We start from the raw sequence: 19,138 nt of genomic DNA, 5'->3' as shown, positions 1-19,138 counted from the left end.
TGACATCCAGGATCAATCCGATCAATCTACCATTTTCATAAGCGTATTGCCTAAATATCATGCATATATGCGGCACAAGACCTATGGTTGCCTCGATACCGTGCCAAATCACGTTTTGCATAATGCACATGTAAATTAGATTCGCTGGGTGTTCCGTGCATTGTGCTTAGCAAAAACAGGAATGTAATTGTTAAGCGACGCAAAATGTGCAAGGCAGCAACTAGCAAGTGACCACACACACCCGCCCAGCCCCCATGGTCCACCAACACGCCCCACACCACTCCCCAGCCCACGCCAACCACCGAGACGAGCCCCTCCCCCCGCGATGGTCTGACGCGACAGCTGGTCTACAAAGCGCTCCACCCGGCGACCCGAGCCGATGTCAAACGGCGTGGGTAGACTGTGCCGCTTCACTCTCGGGTCATGCGGCACAGCCTACCGGTACCAGGCGGCTGCTGCCAATGCTGAGCGCATAGGAACCCGGTGGATAAAGAGTAGGGGACCATCAACCTGTACACGACTGTACAATGTATAGAAAGACGTAAATGTAAACGAGTACAACTATAATGTTAACGATGTGCCGTGTAATAAACGATAGCATTGTGATGGCTGTTCACTGCTCGCATTAGATGGCAATGACTGTTGTATTACACTAACTAATACCAGCGCGACGATCCAAGGTGTCGAGGTGGGAATATGACCGCACCGCCGCCCGAGCCAGGAGGCACACAAAGTAATTTTGGGCACACCTTACCCGGAATCAGGGCACCCATGCCTCTGGATTGTTCCATTTTTACGGAATGGCAGTTTCAAGTTTCGAACCTGCCGCGAAAATGTTTCACATGTGGGATACTCGCCATATGGTAATGTGTGTGCTCATCTTGTGAGCAAGCGTGTTTGCGAGCGTAAACTTCTAGCTTTGTAAACTTCGCCAAAGGGCACACTTCTTCCAAAGAAATATGAAATTCGTATAGTATTACAACTGATTGGCGCAATAACAAGGTCCAGTTCCATATCACAGTAATTGATCGTCGACCCTACCGAAACCGTAACGTCGGCCCCGAGAAACCCTGGACAAGGTCCACCCGCTCCACTTCGCTCGCCTGTCGGTGGCAGAGGAGCCGCGGCCGGCGGTCACGGGCTCAGCTCCTGTCGGTGTCGGCCTCACGGCGCTCCTCAGCGCCGCCGAGGGCGTCCAGCGCGGCGCGAGCGTTGCGGTAGAGCGGCCGCAGCTCGGGACGCTCGCCGGCACCGTCCACCACGTGCCGCAGCAGCAGCCACACGCTGTCTCCGTCGGCGGCGGCCACGGTGGTCAGCAGGTGAAGAGCGGCGCGCTGCAGCTCCGCCGGCTGCCGGCCGCTCAGGTACGGCCGCGCCGCGCGCAGCAGCGCGCCCACCTCCAGCGGGTCCAGCCGCAGTCGCACGGCCACGTCGCCCAGCAGCTGCAGGCTGGACAGCTGCAGCTTCCTCGCCTGCGTGTGCGCGTAGCTGGCGGCCGGCCGCTGGGCGGCGCTGGTGGCCGCCTGCGCCTCCAGCCACGCCTGCAGCGGACCGAGCGGCCCGCCCGACACCCGGCGCCGCAGGAAGTCGCCAGCGCCGGCGACCAGCGCGTGCAGCGCCTGCAGGGCGTGCCGCAGCAGCAGCGGGTCGGCGGCGCGGCAGCAGCGCAGCAGCGGCTGCCAGCAGCGCGCCGCCAGCGGCAGCAGCTCGTCCTGCCAGCCGGCCAGCAGCTGCGCGCCCCCGGACAATGTCCTCAGCACGTCCACCTGCACAGCGATTACGTCACAGTCTAGGAAGTGGACGCTCTGCAGCACCACGTCGCGCACCAGTCGTACGTGCAGCGGCGGCTCGGCGGCGCTCTCCGGCTCCGGCTCCGCCGCTGGCGCCGGCTCCGAGTCCCGCTCGTCCCGGTAACGCTGAAAGCCCTCGGCGGGGTCCTCTGTGCTCTGGTCGGCTGCCGCCCGCGCCAGCTCGGCCCGCTGCCGCTGCAGGCGAGCGTGGTGCGCCAGCAGCCGCTCGGCCGGCGGCACCGGCGGCGGCTCGCAGGCCGCGGCGCCCGGCGGGAACCAGGCCAGCACGGCGTCCACAGTGGCGCGCAGCGCCGATAGGCAGGCGGCGCCGCACCGCTCGTAGTCGTCATCCAGCGCGCGCATCACGGCCCGCACCGTCTCCTCCAGGTGCGGCAGCGCCTCCGGGCCGGAGAAGCGCATCAGAGCGGCGGCCAGCAGCGGCGCCGCCTGGCGGCCGCGCCGCTCGGCCAGCCGCCGGCGCACGTGCACGGCCAGCCGGCGCACGTTGTCGGCCAGCAGCGCCGGCACGCCGCGCTCTCCAGCCATGGCCGCCAGCGTGGCGCGCGCCGCCTCGGAGACCATCGGCTCGCCGCCGCCGGCCGCCTCCAGGACCGGACACAGCGCCAGCACGGCCAGCGCCGCGTGCCGGCCGCCGGTGACGCGCGCCACGTGTGCCAGCGCCTCCAGGCCCAGACAGCGGCTCAGAGGCGGCTGGTCGGGATCCAGCAGCGCCAGCAGCGGCTCCAGCTCCAGCTGCTCCAGCAGGCCGAGCTGAGGGCTGGCACCGCGCGCCGCCAGCAGCGCCGGCTCCTGGCCGAGCAGCACCTGGCTCCAGAGGACGCGCTCCTCGGCGCCGCCCGTGTCCAGCAGCTCCAGCAGGGTGGCCACGTCGCCGTGGCACCCCAGCAGCCGGCACGACGAGCAGATGCGCCGCCAGATCTCCTCGTCGTCAAAGTGTCGGAAGCGTTTGAAGTCGGGCATGCGGCGGGGGTCCGCGTGCGGCACCACAGTGGCCATGTAGGGCACGAGCGGCGCGTCGGTGCGCAGCTCGACCAGCTGCACCAGGCAGCCGAGCAGGCGGCGCACGTGGCCGGCCGAGCCGGTCAGCTGTCTGACCCGCGGCCCCAGCAGATCCAGGTAGCCCTCCAGCAGCGACAGCTGCACCAGCGAGGCCGGCACCTCGTGGCGGCGCACCACCGACGGCAGCCGAGTCGTCAGCGCGTAGAACTCGTCCTCGACCAGTTCCAGCAGCGGCCGGGTCATGTGGGCCTGCAGCCGCGACAGGGCGGCGGCCGCCTCGGCGCGCTCCTCGGCCAGCGGATCGCTGCTGCCCAGTATCATCAGCTCCAGCAGCGGGCAGGCGCAGCTGGCCAGCGAGACGGCGCATTCCGTCAGCAGGCCCTCTGCCAGCCAGCGCACGGCGCGCCGCACACTCGGCTGGTGGTGGTGCGTCAGCGGCAGCAGCGAGCGCACCATCGGCTCCAGCCGCGCGGCCGTCGAGCGCAGCCAGGCGTCCGTGCGCGCCAGACTGGGCAGCCGCTGGTCCGCGTCCGGCGCAGGAGGCTGCTTGGCGTCTGCCGCCAGCGCGGCGTCAGACAGCACGTGGCGCACGAGGGCGGCCCAGACGCGCACGGCGCCGGCCACCACCCGGTGGCCCTGCTTCGGGTCGCCCGTGAAGACAGCGTGCAGCGCGCTCAGCACGCCCGGCAGCAGGGCGACGAACACGCGGCTGGAGCGGCGGCGCGCGGCGGCCGGCAGCCGCGGCCGCTCGGCGCCGGCGCAGGCCAGCAGGCCGTCCAGGGCGGCCAGCCGCAGCGGCCGGCTGCGCTCCGAGCGGACGGCGGCCGTCAGCTGGAAGACGGCGTGGCCCAGCGGCAGCCGGCCGCGCTCCGAGTAGACGGCGTCCAGCGCCGGGCCGGCGCAGCTCAGCAGCAGCGCCGTGCCGCAGCGTGCCGCCGCCAGCCGCAGCTCCTCGCTGGACGCCGGCCGCCCGCAGCCGCCGCCCAGCAGCACAAACAGGCGCGGCAGCAGGTCGGCGGCCAGGCCGGCACTGCTGGTACTGGTGCGGCCCAGCACGTCGGTCATCAGCTGCAGCGCCGCGATGGTCAGCTTCTCCTCCCTGCCGCGCAGCCGCAGCACAGTGTCCGCCGGAAACAGGATGTACTCCTGCAGCGCCTGGAGGGAGCCCACATCGTGCAGGTTCCGCTGGACGATGGCGCTCAGGTGCTCAACATTCTTCACTGTTGGCTCATCAATGATGCTGATGCACACTGGCTGAATTTGATGAAAGAGTGGACAGTCCTCCGGGTTCTGCTTCATTGCTCAAATCTATAACAAGGCATATGATATGTCAGTCATGGCAGCTCCCCAATCATCATAAAACACACCTGCAGTCACCAAGCAACGAAAATTCATAGTTCTAGAAATGACAATGGAGCTATACAATACATAGATGCTGAGCTGTCTGCTCCTTTGATTCCATTGGCCCTGATTCTACTCATGAATGCCATTGGCCCCACACTGCATGCTGTTAGGTCTGGTAGCTGTCATCTGTTTGCTGTAATTTTCTGTCCCCTCTAGCCCTATTGGTGGAATGCCAATCTCCAAGCACAATGAATGTGAGACCTCTTCATGTTTAGACTGATGTAAGGTCTTTTCATTTCATTTTCAATGCATGTCCCTTACACCAGGATTGAAACTTAAGTGGTGATGGTCACCACTCTCAGACAAGCAACAGATCCACCAAACATGATTGCCTTCTTTTCTTAGATTGCAAATGGAGACAGGCATGCAGGCATGCAGCTTATCAAATCTTGATATGATAGGGCCTATGATTAGAGCCCTTGTTATACGCAAACTGAAAAGTGTGGCACCCTGTACTGGATCTTCTCAGACTGTGGGTATGCACAAAAGTATGTACTGGACCTGTTCAGACAAACAGATGTGCTCACTGCACAGTGAACCTGGCACTGGATCAGACTGAAAAATGTGTACATTATAGTGCAATAAACCTAAGAGAATGGATTTAAGGCACAGCTGCAGTTGACACCAAGTGCCTTCACAGTCCTCAAATAGGAAATCCAAGAACAACTTTTCACACACATTTTCTCCAAAACCATACCTTTCCAGCACGCATGCGCATAATGATATAGATGCCCTAGCTCTGTTCTTTCCTAGGTTTGTTAGAATATAATTATGTGAATTCCACCAATGAGAAGCCAAGAGTTGCTAGCAGACTGGCAGCAAAGTTATGGAAAAAAACAATACTAAATGATGTAGAAACATGGTGTCAAAACCATCTTAACCTGTCAAGTAGTTACCTACTTGGGCTAAGTAACTGGTGTTGCCCTTGATCTCCCACTTCTCCTAGGCCCAATATGAAAGGCACCCGTTGGCCGTTACGAACCTACCTAGCCATAATTGGATTGACACAAACGTATCAATATGATGGAGGTCAGGGTCTGTGCAACAAGCTCTACTTGTGAACACTGAATGTAGTTAACCATTCATACATTCATACTAAGCTCACTTAAAAATGAAAAAAAAAACTTATAAAACTTGCCTGATCAGTCGGAACTGTTGACTCCGCCAACTGGCAGGGCCGTACAGAAAAACCACCGTTAATTTCAAATATGTATTGACATTGAAATTTTATCAATTCAATAAGTAATAGAAATGGATGCTGATCTACTCCATATTTTATTGTCGGGAAATCACCATCCCTGCTAAGCAGTAATCATCCAAGTAATCATCCACCTTTTTTTGGGCTCTGGTATTAACTGGATAATTCGCCAGCTGACGCCGTATGGTGGCGCTAGTGGAGCAGCACCATATGACGTCAGCAGAAAACACCGTGAGCAGCTATGAAATGGGAGCGAGCACCACGGAAATATCGAAAAGTGATGGACATGTACTGACTTTGGTCATTCAAGTACCACCAACACCATACAAAAACCATATAATATCATCAAGACTGATTCTGGAATCGATTCGTTCGGGTATTTAAAACACATCAAAAATGTTTGTTACCAAATTCTGAAACAGTATAAGGATATTCTTGTTCCTTACTTTTACCTTGTGGAGTACTTTTACAATACCTTTTACTTGCTTTCTAGTACGCCCATCACTATCTGAAAATCTGGATTGCAACGCTGTAGGAAAACTTTTTTTCATTTGTCATTTCTTCCACTTTTGAGCAGTGATAATTCATTTGGTTTTATACATTAAATAATAAAGACGGCTTCTAACTTTTTAGGGATCTGCGGTGGCCCAGAGAGCAAGATCAGATATTTCCTAGAAACTTGAGGCCACTATTTTCTTATATGCTAGATAATATACAAATATTGACATGTAAAGAATGATACGGGTGTATAATTCTGCAGAAATATACATTCAAAGTATTCAACATTTTTCATGAACCTTTTTAAAATCTTCCATAATGACTTCTTTCAATACAAGGTGGAAGCAATTTCAGTTAACAATAAAGCAGCACAAAGCAGTTCCTACCTTGAGCTGCGATGATCCATAACCAATCGGCACCTGCAATTTGATCTTCGAGATGTACCCTGCCTCTATTCCCTGACTTTCCCTTTTCGTTGTACCGGGTGAAGTGAATATTCTGTGAATATTCTTCTGACAGTCAGTTTTTAGTCCTACATTATGTTGTCAATCAGATTTAATTGGTTCAAAAACCGTCGTAGTCCGTCTCATTCGCAGTCTACATCTCCACATGCGCACCCATACATGCTCAAAATTTTCACTACGTATGTACTATGTACCCTGCAGCGTACCCTGATGAAAAATGTTTTGTTGAAATCAGAGACACTTCCCAAGGTAGGCCATAGTCCATGCCCCATGGCCATATATTTAAGTCAAAACAGATGAAACAGATAAACACAATTCTAATCATCAAGTCGACCAGCATCGACAATCTGCACATAAGTTCTAAACCTATTGCAAGACTACTTTGTATTCAAGCTTTGTATTGCAGAAGGGTGGAAGCTGCATGGAATTATGCGGCCGACAATTTCAGCGTGCATCCACGCTCGAAAGAGCAGGGTTAATTGTAACAATACCATAACAATAACGTAATTGTAGGTGTTGTGATTCGGTTGCCGCTTGTCTGTGCTGGCCATTGCGCGGGCGGTCCAGCGACGGAACTCGGCTTCGCCGCCGTGGCGCGCTGGCAGTTGCTTCTTCTTCTTCTGCATCCCACCGCCAACCCGCTCGGGGGGGGGGGGGGGCGGCGGCGCAGGCGGGTTGAGCGGCGGCTCGGTCCGCCCAACATCCTCGATGAAGGTGACGACCTTCGTCGCCGGGCCGCCGAGGACGTCGACCAGGCGAGGGTCGACACCCCAGCGGCGGCGGCGGGCCGCCTCATAGGCCGGACAATCGGTCAGTAGGTGCGCCGCGCTGTCGGGCTCCCCGCACGCGGGGCATTCGTCGTCGGCTGCCAGGCCAATCTTGTGGAGCGTGTCACGGGTCAGCGGTGATGTGCCGGTCCTCAGCTGGGACAGCGTCACCGACCCCCAGCGCGCCAGGGAGTCGTGGCCAGGCGTGGGGTCCGGGTGCGGGTGGGCAGCGGTTGTCCTCTGTCGCGACAGCTCCCGGACATGGCGCGTGACGGCGGCCTGCGCAGTGCGCACTCGACAGGTCGATCGGTGCGCTGTCTTGGTCGCCCGCCGTGGCCTCGCCAGCCAGGCGGTCGGCGGTTTCGTTGCCGTCCAGCCCGGCGTGGCCTGGCACCCACTGGAGCACCGTCTCGGTGCCGTTCTCGGCGAGGGTGCTCAGCAGCCTCCAGACCTCGGCGGCCAGGGCCATGGTCTGGTTAGCTGGGCCGCGGCCGAGTAGTTGGAGCCCAGACCTTGAGTCGGTGAGGAGGCGGACCGACTTGGTCGATGCCAACTCCCCGTCCTCCAGGCCGGCCACAGCCGCGAACGCCTCGCGCATGGCGGTCAGTTCTGCTCTTAGGCTGGAGCAGACCGCCCCTGCAGGAGCGCGCACGGTCTCTTCTCTGTTGAGGTGGTGGAACTGGATCAGCGCGCCTGCGCCGCCCTGTTCCGTCCTGCCGCGAGCCGAGCCGTCCGACCAGATAGTGACGTCCGGGTGCGGGAGGTCTGCAATGGCTCGCAGGGCAGCTTCCCTGCAGACTGCAGGCGGGTCCGACTGGCGGGTGGCCACGGGCAGGTCCACCCTGAAGGTGATGCCGCCGCGGTGGCCCAGCCATGGCGGGTCGCAGCTGTAGAACACCGAACCTGTAACACAATAGAATTGCAATTGTAACAAAGACCTGCATGGTCAGCACACATCTGCAGTGACTGTCATCCCAAGTTGGTATGAGTTGGAACAAAGTTGGGTCATGGTAGCAGACGTAGCACAAGCTGTCGTGATATGCCATACCGTAGGACTAGGTCGTAGGTTGTAAATTTTAGGTATGAGGCTATAGGTTGTAGGTCAGGTTAGGTAAGGTTTGGTTAGAAAGACCCATTCTCGTCATCGTGCATAGGGCAGCTTGTGCTACGTCTACCTTACCAATACCCAATTGAATTCCCAAAATTGATGGCAAACAGGCTTTTTGTATAACAAGTGTGGTTAATTGTTCTAATCCTCGCTGCAATGTGAGGGTAACTGCTTTTCTACAATCACAATATTTGAATTCATATAGGTAGGTGTTTACATGTTCAGAAAATGGTACAAAATATGACACAATTATAGCTGCAACTGGATAGTGGATACCAACCTCAACTGAAAATTTCTGCAGCCTTATAACCTAACACATGACTTAATTGCCAAAATGAATCCCTTAGTACAATAGCTTGACTCTAAAATAACAGAACTTTTGCATGCAGACCCTGGAAACTGGAGGGTTTATGAAAAGTAACAAAAATAAACATTCACTAATATCAATATTTTGTTATAAATTTCATATGTAGCATAAGCGCCAATACTGCCTTCATTTACAATTTTGCTACTGTTTTCCACTCACAAACGCTGCCCTCCGTGGACAGCAGCAGCAGCAGTGAAACGTCACCCGTGGTGTGACATCATCACCCATGACGTAATGGAAATCCAGTTGTTACCAAGGCCCCTTTTTTTACCTTTAGTGTTTTGATCGGTTCATTTTTGTAAACACCACGCCACAAATGTATTTGGGGCTGCTGAAATGGGAAAGAATCGTAAAAACACTGCAAGAACGCTACCTTTCTGAAATTACGTCATGAAGGAAAAAAATTGGAAGTGTCGTTCGAAAGAAGCATCATTTTGCTTCAACGAAATGTAATGTTACTAAAACAAATTCAATTTTATACTAGACAGCCTAATTTTGTCGGCCATGTTCTAGAAGTGCAACGCTTTTTGCAAATAGATTAGCATGGCTTGTCAGCTGGTTGGTCACGTCTTGGTCACGTCCAACGAGACGTCTATAACTCATTTGGGAAATATTTTAGCCTTTATATGAAACATCAAGTATGCAAAGACTGAAATGTAAGCAAGTTTAGATAAATTTCATAATTTTCTCCTATGCATGGCAACACTTTGACAGAAAGCTGCAATAATGGCTGGAGAAATAAAACTTGCAGTCAATTAGACCTTCAAAAATTTAGCTTTTTCCTGTTCATGAAACGGCTGTAATCAGCAAAGCATCTGATACCTACATTTTCCGGTAGCTCATTGGCGTATATCAGTTCGCATCTTGGATTTGATTGGAGAATCAGCTTAATCCACCTAGCGGGCACTGAAGGAAAATAGTTTCTGAACAGGACTGAAAACCGTGGTTTCCTTTCTTCACAGACCTACAAATTCATTCGATTCAATTTGTGTGTTGGAAAGATGGCGGGCCTCTGCCGAGTTGCTGGAGTTCTTCTGGGAAAGGGTCTCTCCCCGATATCGGTGAGTGACTTGATTTGATGTAAATCACTTTATTGAATCAGTTCCTTCATATAAAATTGCACCGATAATGCTACGCCAGTCCCGTGTACTCTGCTCGCCTTCGCTCTTGCCCATTACGTAACCTCGTGGATTATGAACATGTTATGTAATGGAGAGGCGACTCTGTACATTGTCTACTTGTGAGCTATTTCGCCTTGTGTACTGATGTAGATCATGTTTTTATCAAGACCAGCATATAAAAATTGATGCCTTTATCTGTTATAGGTAATGTAGGTAGGTACCTGACTTCTGTTTTGTACCTATGTGTTAGTGTTAATCGAATCAGGTATTGTTAAGGTTAATTCTAGAAGGTACTCAATGTATTGGATGGTATTAAGCATTAACTGTATGCTCACTGTTTTGAAAATAATAAATATAGCTTAAACTGATGAATTTATTAAAGAAAACATTCCTTCTTCAGCTTTAATTTTAAAAACATATTGATATGATGTTACTCATTAATGTTACTTGTCCGTGAAATCCTCCTTTTGTTCCATTATACGTTCAAATTTGAATGAAAACACCGTTTTGACTATAGCCATCTATTGATCTAGAAAGTGTCCATGTGATCATGTACCCTAAAAAGGTATGCTGTAAGCAAAGATGCAAAACCCAACTTAATCTAACATAATGTAAACCAACCTTGCTTAACCCAAACCTGCTTCAGGTGGTGGTTAAGCATAACTTACAAATATTGTGTTTCCAAGATATAGTAAGTTTCAATGTGTTGTGTCACTTTATGCTTAGACGCATGTGTTCTTTCCTTTTGTCTTTATTTTGTGAATTCCTGCAATTGTTGGAGAGAACTGAAGGCTTTTATAGCCTATTCATTTGCTTATTTAGGTTAAATATTTTTCAAGACATTAAGATATTAGTAATTTAATCATTCTCCTTATTCTAGTAGGTACCTCTTTCTCCACCTTGTTGTGATGAATGCTAACATTTGTGCTTGTGTTGATGCATCATTTAATGTTAAACTTGTACCTACATAGTAGAAGCTCACCAATTATCATTGATGACTCTAGAAAACTATAATTTAGTTAGAAAATCACTTAATAGCAAAACATTGCTGATATGAATACTAATAGTAGTCCAAACACCACTACACAAATACATTCTTGAAATGCCTATTGTTTGCTAACATTTGTCAACCTGATTTTGATTCACTGGTGATAAGCTGCACTACAAATACTTTAAGGTAGCAACTGAGCATGTTTTTTTCTTCGGTATGAAGCAGACATGCTGCTCCATTTTGATGTTTAATTTTGAATGCTCATCTTTTTTAGGGTTATTCCAGACCTTTAAACAATATGAACTGAAGGAAAGCTCATGCTCATGATATCTACCTACCTAACTCTGAGGAATTCAGTAAATTAGATAGTTCAAAAATACACTTCATCTTACTGTGCTTGTGAGAATGTGCTAACTTCATCAGTATGACTCTCCTGCATCCTAGTAATAAACACAACACATGCTGTGAAAATTTCTGCCACCATTGGAAATAAAAGTGAAGTTGACTTAGTAAGGAGGTCAGTGAAAAAAACCTTTGATTGTCTCTACTCTCTCATAGAAGCTTACTAGGCAATAGGGGTGAAATACATAACAGAGTAAAAACATATGATGCACAGGGAAACCACCGTCTTAAATACAGCAGGTTAGTACTTTTGGGAAGCCTAGAATTTATATCTGGCTGCAAAAGAGACAGTCTAGTAGAGTGACAGATACTTTCCAGTTTTCATTAATAGGCACAATTATAATATTTTATCAAAAGGAATGAAACAGCTAGGTCCTGTTGAATGGCTGACAGTATGGCAGGCCGTTTGACTGCCATTGACCAGGGATCATCAGGGCTGCAATGTTGACAGAAACCACACTGATTTAGGCTGAGACTCAGTTGGTGAATACACCAGGCCCCGACTCAGCTGACTGCTGGTACCAAAGGTAGTTGATGTTTCACGAATCTATGTATGTGTATGTGCCAGGCTGTGCCTGGTCTCTCTGACCCACGCCGGTGTTGCAGGGGTCCCTGGCTGGCCGGGCGGTGGCAGCGCCAAGAAGCTTCCACTTCACGATCGAGGGCCGCCAGACCAGCGGCAATGTGTCGCGCTCAGCTCAGGTGAGGGCCGGCGCCGCGCTGCCGGCCGCAGACGGTCTGGCTACGCCGCTCCCGCGGTAGGGAATGCTCCCGTGGCAGGGAATGTGCCGATCCAGGCGCCGCTGTGAGTGATAGTCAGTCAGTTCCTCTGAATCTGCTGCTGCGCGGGCTGGGCCCGCTGACGGCTGTCGCCCTGCTGTGCTGTACATACGCCGGTCTCAGCCGGTAGGTGTCTGTGTGTCGGGCAGATCTCGCCGTGTTGTGCTGTGCTGTGTTGTGCTGTACTGTGCTGTGCGCCCTGCTCAGCCGGTGGGTGTCTGTGTATGTCCGGCAGTGCCGTGCCGTGCTGTGATGTACTTTGCTGTGCTGTGATGTGATGTGCGCCCTGCTCAGCCGGTGGGTGTCTGTGTATGTCCGGCAGATCTCGCCGTGCTGTACTGTGCTGTGCTGTACTGTGCTGTGCTGTGATGTGATGTGCGCCCTGCTCAGCCGGTCGGTGTCTCTGTGTGTGTCCGGCAGATCTCGCGCGACTACCCGGTGGTGGACCACACGTACGACGCCGTGGTGGTGGGCGCCGGCGGCGCCGGGCTGCGCGCTGCCTTCGGACTCGTCGAGGAGGGCTTCCGCACGGCCGTCATCACCAAACTGTTCCCGACCCGGTCGCACACGGTGGCCGCTCAGGGCGGCATCAACGCCGCGCTGGGCAACATGGAGGATGACAACTGGCAGTGGCACATGTGAGTCCCCGGTGGCGTGGGGTTCCGGGCAGTGGCACATGTGAGTCCACGGTGGCGTGGGGTTCAGGGCAGTGGCACATGTGAGTCCCCGGTGGCGTGGGGTTCCGGGCAGTGGCACATGTGAGTCCCCGGTGGCGTGGGGTTCAGGGTCTGCTGGGACGATACAGGGAGGGGTGATAGGTACAGACCCTCCCTGGGACGATAGGGAGCAGGGAGCGACGCTAGGTCAGTCAGTGCTCTGTGGTTGCCAATTAGGAGTGTGTGGGTGCCAGTTAGGGTTATGTGGGTGTCGGTTGAGAGTACGGAGAGGTGTAGCTACGACTGTCCCAGGTCACCCATCGCTCCAACCAGTCCCAGGTCAATGACTGTGCTGTGACCCTTGACCTGGGGTCGCTGACGTTGCGGCGCCGCTGGCCGCAGGTACGACACGGTGAAGGGCTCCGACTGGCTGGGCGACCAGGACGCCATCCACTACATGACCCGCGAGGCGCCCAAGGCCGTCATCGAGCTGGAGCACTACGGCATGCCCTTCAGCCGCACCAACGAGGGCAAAATCTACCAGCGCGCCTTCGGCGGACAGTCGCTCAAGTTCGGAAAGGTGCGCCCCCGCCAAACCGCCGCTGGGCTGTGAGCTGTTTGCTACGTTCATATTGGTATCATCATTTTGGTATTTTGAGTCCGATAGTGATTTGCTTCGTCAGTGTAAGTCCAATGTTGCTCCAACATGCGCTTATGGATCATCTAGCATATGACGTTATCCGATAACCGGATCACGATCATTTGTTTACCACACGCCAAATCCAAAATGAACCGGGTTTCCATTCCAAACAGTATCATATAATGAAATTCCGCTGGTCTTCCCGGTTGCGTTTCGCTAGCATCAATCGACCTAAACATCGGCACTGGCCTCAGAATAATTAGCTCATGCGCTCATGGATAGCCTGGTTATCTATATTCGTGCCTTGCGTGACATTTCACGGTGCCAGCTCGGTCTGTGGGCGAGTGGCGGGCCCTGTTGGTGACCTCTGTCGGCGATTAGATGCCCGTGATCAGCTGACTGTGTGCCGGCGTCCACAGGGCGGCCAGGCACACCGCTGCTGCTGCGTGGCCGACCGGACGGGCCACTCGCTGCTGCACACCCTGTACGGCCAGTCGCTGCGCTACGACTGCAACTACTTCATCGAGTACTTCGCGCTCGACCTGCTGATGGAGGACGGCGAGTGCCGCGGCGTCATCGCGCTCTGCCTCGAGGACGGCTCGCTGCACCGGTTCCGCGCCAAGAACACGGTCAGTCGACGGCAGAGGCCGGCCCGGGGAGAGTACAGAGACTGATAGCGAGATTCCAGTGTAATATCTACCCTCTGCAGCCCGTCGACTCCATGGCCATTATGGCACCCACTGTAGGATCCCCGACCATTCAGGCCCAGGGTAGCATCCAGCTTGAGGTCGCTTCTACCTTTTTGATCGTTCTTATTGCTTATGTGATGCTTCATATTTATTTGATTATTTTGAGCTCTGTCTTTTTTTTTGCCGGCCAGTGTTTTGGAAGAGTTCTCCAGTTCATTTCGATATCATTCTTCAAAGTGGCTGTGTTTGAGGCTGTGCATATGACTGTCACGGTTTAAGCGCTTTTTTAGAGTCGTTACCTACAATACGATCCTCACGTCAGTGACGGTATGCCGGCTGGTATGTTGTCTGACTGGTACGGGCGCGCGCGGTCAGGTGCTGGCCACCGGCGGCTACGGACGCGCCTACTTCTCGTGTACCAGCGCGCACACGTCGACCGGCGACGGCTCTGCCATGGTCACCCGCGCCGGCCTGGCCAACCAGGACATGGAGTTTGTCCAGTTTCACCCCACTGGTGAGTTGTCGGGACCGAGAGACGGGAGAGTGTGCCCGGCTCCTGAAGGGAGTCTCAGCCGATACTCGAGCCGATGTAATGGAACCAGACTGGAATAGTTAGATCACCCGGCTGTCGAGTGTTACCCCACCCAGTCCTATAACGGTGCCACACAGACGGATCGGACGGTATTAAACGGAGACATGGGCAGGCACGAGCCGGCGCTCGGCGAATCACTGCTGTCACTCCGTCGGTGACACCTCCCGTCCCCCAGGCGACCTGTCAGTGACCCCACCCCGTCCGTCGGTGACCGCCCCCCCCCCTCCCCCGTCAGGTATTTACGGCGCCGGCTGCCTGATCACTGAGGGCTGCCGCGGCGAGGGCGGCTACCTCATCAACTCGGAGGGCGAGCGCTTCATGGAGCGCTACGCGCCCGTCGCCAAGGACCTGGCCTCGCGCGACGTCGTCTCGCGCAGCATGACCATCGAGATCCGCGAGGGCAGGTGAGGGCTGCGGCGGACCGGGCGGCCGACGGGGTCTGCCGGCGCGGGCAGACAGTCGGGGTGTGGGGGCCGGGGCCAGTGACGCGGCAGGCGCGCGGGCGCTGGCATCTGTCTCCTGGCGATGTTATGTAACGATACTTGGTCACTACAAAAACAAGCTGTCACCCAGTTTTTGTGGGGATGGGAGAGCTGGGAATGATACCTCTGCCAAATATGACGTGGTTCATCAGCGGGTAGTAGCGTCGTATCATGTACTGTTAAGTTCAAACCCCGAAACTGATCCCTGTTCGGAGTGAAGTGTGTCAATGGGCGCCTGTGTGACGGCTGTGCTGTGCGCGGCGGGCGGCAGGGGCGTGGGTCCGGAGAAGGACCACGTGTACCTGCAGCTGCACCACCTGCCGCCCGACCAGCTGGCCGCCCGGCTGCCCGGCATCTCCGAGACGGCCATGATCTTCGCCGGCGTGGACGTGACGCGCGAGCCGATCCCCGTGCTGCCGACGGTGCACTATAACATGGGCGGTGTGCCGACCAACTTCCGAGGACAGGTGAGCCGGCCCTGGACCGACTGTGGGGGACAGGTGAGCCGCAGTGGGGTCGACTGTCGGGGACAGGTGAGCCGCAGTGGGGTCGACTGTCGGGGACAGGTGAGCCGCAGTGGGGCCGACTGTCTGGGACAGGACGTGAGCCGCAGTGGGGCCGGCTGTCGGGGACAGGTGAGCCGCAATAGGACCGGCTATTTGCGGTCATGTGCCATTGAGCCGTCACCGGTGAGCGGCGGTCGCAGCTGGGACCGCGAGCAGGCCTCTGCCTGCCAGTGACCGTACTCTCGCCGGGCTGAACCGTGCTCCCGCCGCCTCTGACCGCCGTGTGTGACCGCTCCCCCCCCCCCCCCCCGCTCGTCCAGGTGATCCAGCACGTGAACGGCGAGGACCAGGTGGTGCCGGGCCTGTTCGCCGCCGGAGAGGCCGGCTGCGCCTCCGTGCACGGCGCCAACCGGCTGGGCGCCAACTCGCTGCTGGACCTGGTGGTGTTCGGCCGCGCCTGCGCGCACGCCATCGCCGCCGACCACCGGCCCGGCGACGCCATCGGGCCCGTCAGTGAGGTGAGCGCGTGCCGCCGGGCCCCGCCGGCCCCCGCGGCCGCCCTCCCCAGCCGCCGGTATTTATAGGCGGGCGCCGTTGGACGTGTGCCCGCCGCCCGCGCGCCCAGCTGTTACACAACCGGCTGGCGGCGGTCGATCGGCGCCGCCCGCCCCGTTACGTAACGGACAAGGTCGCCGTCACCGGGGCGTGTGTTGCCCGTCTCAGCTGCGGGCGCGTTATGCGCTGATAAGCGCGATCAAAAGCCGATTTGTTTATTTATGCAATGTCGTTATTAATATTTTAACATGGCCCACGGTTTTCATTTTGCGATTATTTAGTCGAAACGGGATCATCGATTTTGACGATAGCGGGTTTCACTGCCAAGTTTTTGTTGTCCAGCTGGGCGATTTGTGCCTGCCATGTATAATGTAGAGTGGTAGACCTACCTACCCCGCTAGTGTCCTTGACAATCGGCTGGATCGTGATTCCGGTGGGGCAATCCCCGCTGCCTCAGTACCGGATCCTACTGCCTCAGTACCGGATCCTACTGCCTCAGTACCGTCCCGCTGCCTCAGTACAATCCCACTGTCTCAGTACCGTCCCACTGCCTCAGTACCTTCCCACTGCCTCAGTACCGTCCCGCTGCCTCAGTACTGTCCCACTGCCTCAGTACCGTCCCACTGCCTCGGTATGATCCCACCCTTCAGTACGATGCTACTGTCTCATTACGATCCCACTGTGTTAGTTCCAACTCCCTCAGTACGATCCCACTGAACCAGTACCGTCTCACTGTTTCAGTAGGTACGATCTCGCTCCTTCAGGTGTTTCTAGCTCTCGCGTCTGGCTCTGTCCCACCTCCTGACCTGTTCAGCTGTCTCTGATGACCGGGTACGTCAGCCTCAGCACTCAGCAGCTATGTGTGTGTACCGTCCGTCGCGCAGCCGACCCCGCCGTCCTCCTTGCTAACCCCCGTGTCTCTCCGTGTGTGGGTGTGGGGACGACTCGCCGGCCAGAACGCCGGCGAGTCGTCTGTATCGCTGCTCTGACCCCGTGTCTCTATGTGTGTGTGCGGTCAGAACGCCGGCGAGTTGTCCTTACCGCCTCTCTGACCCCCGTGTCTCTGTGTGCGGTCAGAACGCCGGCGAGTCGTCGGTGGCCAACCTGGACACACTGCGCCACGCCGACGGCACCACGCCCACGGCCAACCTGCGCATGCAGATGCAGAAGACGATGCAGAACCACGCGGCCGTGTTCCGCACCGGCGAGGTGCTCCAGGAGGGCTGCAACAAGATGGCCGAGGTGTACGAGAACATGGAGGATCTCAAGGTGGGTGTGCCGCGCACGGGCGGACGCCGGGGGACGGCGGGCTGACGGGCGGCGCGGGCCGACGAACGGACAGGCGGGGTAGGCTGCTGCAGCGGCGGGACGGGCCGCCGGAGGTAACGGCTGGCGTCCCTTCGAACTGGACGCCAATGCGTGTCAACTAGCGGTGCTTGTAACACATCTGACCGCGCGGTGCCGTCCGCAGCTGTCGGACCGCGGCCTGGTCTGGAACACGGACCTGGTCGAGACGCTGGAGCTGCAGAACTGCATGCTGAACGCCATGCAGACCATCTTCTCGGCCGAAGCGCGCAAGGAGTCTCGCGGCGCTCACGCGCGCGAGGACTTCCAGCACCGTATCGACGAGCTGGACTACAGCAAGCCGCTGGAGGGCCAGCAGGAGGTGCCGCTGGAGCAGCACTGGAGGAAGCACACGCTCAGCAAGGTGGACATCGCCACCGGAGAGGTGGGTGACCGGGCGACGACCGGGGCAGCACGGTGCTGAACAAACTCTCTGGGCCATTCACACTCCAGCAACTAAAGGATATTTTGGATCTTTTTATCTTCCTATCCCCACGACCCTAGTTTTTTGCTTTTGAATCAGAATGGCATAGATCTTGATGACTTATTCTATGAGTGAATAATGGTCAAGTTACGGCGAATAAGCCACAATATCAGCTCTGGGATCGCCGTTGGGATTCGTTCCCGTCCAGTTATCAAATCATGCTGAATACAATACATCAGTTCAATAGCCATTTAGATTCCCCATCGAATTGGACATATCTATGACTTCCCGTCATTACATAGCATTGATAAGCATGGCGTCCGGATGTTATATTATCTGCAGTGTGACAATGGGCGCTGTCTGACCGCTGCAGTGTGACAATGGGCGCTGTCTGACCGCTGCAGTGTGACAATGGACGCTGTCTGACCGCTGCAGTGTGACAATGGGCGCTGTCTGACCGCTGCAGTGTGACAATGGGCGCTGTCTGACCGCTGCAGTGTGACAATGGGCGCTGTCTGACCGCTGCAGTGTGACAATGGGCGCTGTCTGACCGCTGCAGTGTGACAATGGGCGCTGTCTGACCGCTGCAGTGTGACAATGGGCGCTGTCTGACCGCTGCAGTGTGACAATGGGCGCTGTCTGACCGCTGCAGTGTGACCATGGGCGCTGTCTGACCGCTGCAGTGTGACAATGGACGCTGTCTGACCGCTGCAGTGTGACAATTGGCGCTGTCTGACCGCTGCAGTGTGACAATGGGTGCTGTCTGACCGCTGCAGTGTGACAATGGACGCTGTTTGACCGCTGCAGTGTGACAATGGGCGCTGTTTGACCGGGCGACATACCCGCCCGCTGGTGAGCGCTGCTGACGGCGTGCTCTGTTCCAGGTGGAGCTGACGTACCGGCCCGTCATCGACCACACGCTGGACGACCGGGAGTGCGCCACCGTGCCGCCGGCCATCCGCTCCTACTAGACGTACGCCTGCCGCGCGGCCGACCGGCCCGGTCTGCCGCACAGGCCGGGCGGCGGCGCACCGACGGCGCCGGTATTTATGTCAGAGACCATATTGATGTGTTGCGTGTGTAAATAGATGACGTCTGTGAAGTTGGGTGAGTGAAAGTGCGATGTGGCTGTTCAGTTGAGACGACTGGCTGGCGCCCAGTCGCACACACGGTGGTATGGCACTTCAGTAGCGACGTTATGGGCTCATTTCAGGTGTGATGTGATATTGTAGATCGGTGAATACATGCTTTAATGCCATCCAACCACACTCGCTGTTTGGTCGGAGCCGACCTTCCCCTCGAACATCGGCGGGTTCTTTATGAGTGTGTGATTACCGGTA

At 55.8% G+C, this 19,138-nt stretch overlaps 2 protein-coding genes across 2 annotated transcripts; one reads left to right on the top strand and one right to left on the bottom strand.

Moving 5' to 3' along the window:
- Positions 1–546: 546 nt before the first annotated feature.
- Positions 547–5,546, bottom strand: LOC122393274 (TELO2-interacting protein 1 homolog). Its single transcript, XM_043389154.1, has 2 exons — positions 5,353–5,546; positions 547–4,118 (listed from the first exon to the last, which is right to left on the bottom strand). Exon 2 carries the CDS (start codon positions 4,107–4,109, stop codon positions 1,143–1,145), a length of 2,967 nt encoding a protein of 988 aa, XP_043245089.1. The 5' UTR covers positions 4,110–4,118; positions 5,353–5,546; the 3' UTR covers positions 547–1,142.
- A 3,883-nt stretch (positions 5,547–9,429) lies between these two features.
- LOC122393273 (succinate dehydrogenase [ubiquinone] flavoprotein subunit, mitochondrial-like) lies at positions 9,430–19,066 on the top strand. The gene is made up of 12 exons (XM_043389153.1): positions 9,430–9,677; positions 11,737–11,832; positions 12,331–12,548; positions 12,969–13,146; positions 13,626–13,835; positions 14,271–14,409; positions 14,723–14,891; positions 15,241–15,436; positions 15,796–15,993; positions 17,108–17,299; positions 17,502–17,759; positions 18,683–19,066. The coding sequence occupies exons 1-12, from the start codon at positions 9,618–9,620 to the stop codon at positions 18,767–18,769; spliced, it is 2,001 nt and encodes a 666-aa protein (XP_043245088.1). The 5' UTR covers positions 9,430–9,617; the 3' UTR covers positions 18,770–19,066.
- The last annotated feature ends 72 nt before the right edge of the window (positions 19,067–19,138 follow it).

This window comes from Amphibalanus amphitrite, unplaced genomic scaffold, assembly GCF_019059575.1.
Source record: "Amphibalanus amphitrite isolate SeventyFive unplaced genomic scaffold, NRLGWU_Aamphi_draft 000527F_arrow, whole genome shotgun sequence".
NCBI classification, from domain to species: domain Eukaryota; kingdom Metazoa; phylum Arthropoda; class Thecostraca; order Balanomorpha; family Balanidae; genus Amphibalanus; species Amphibalanus amphitrite.
This window is presented reverse-complemented; position numbering and strand designations above follow the sequence as displayed.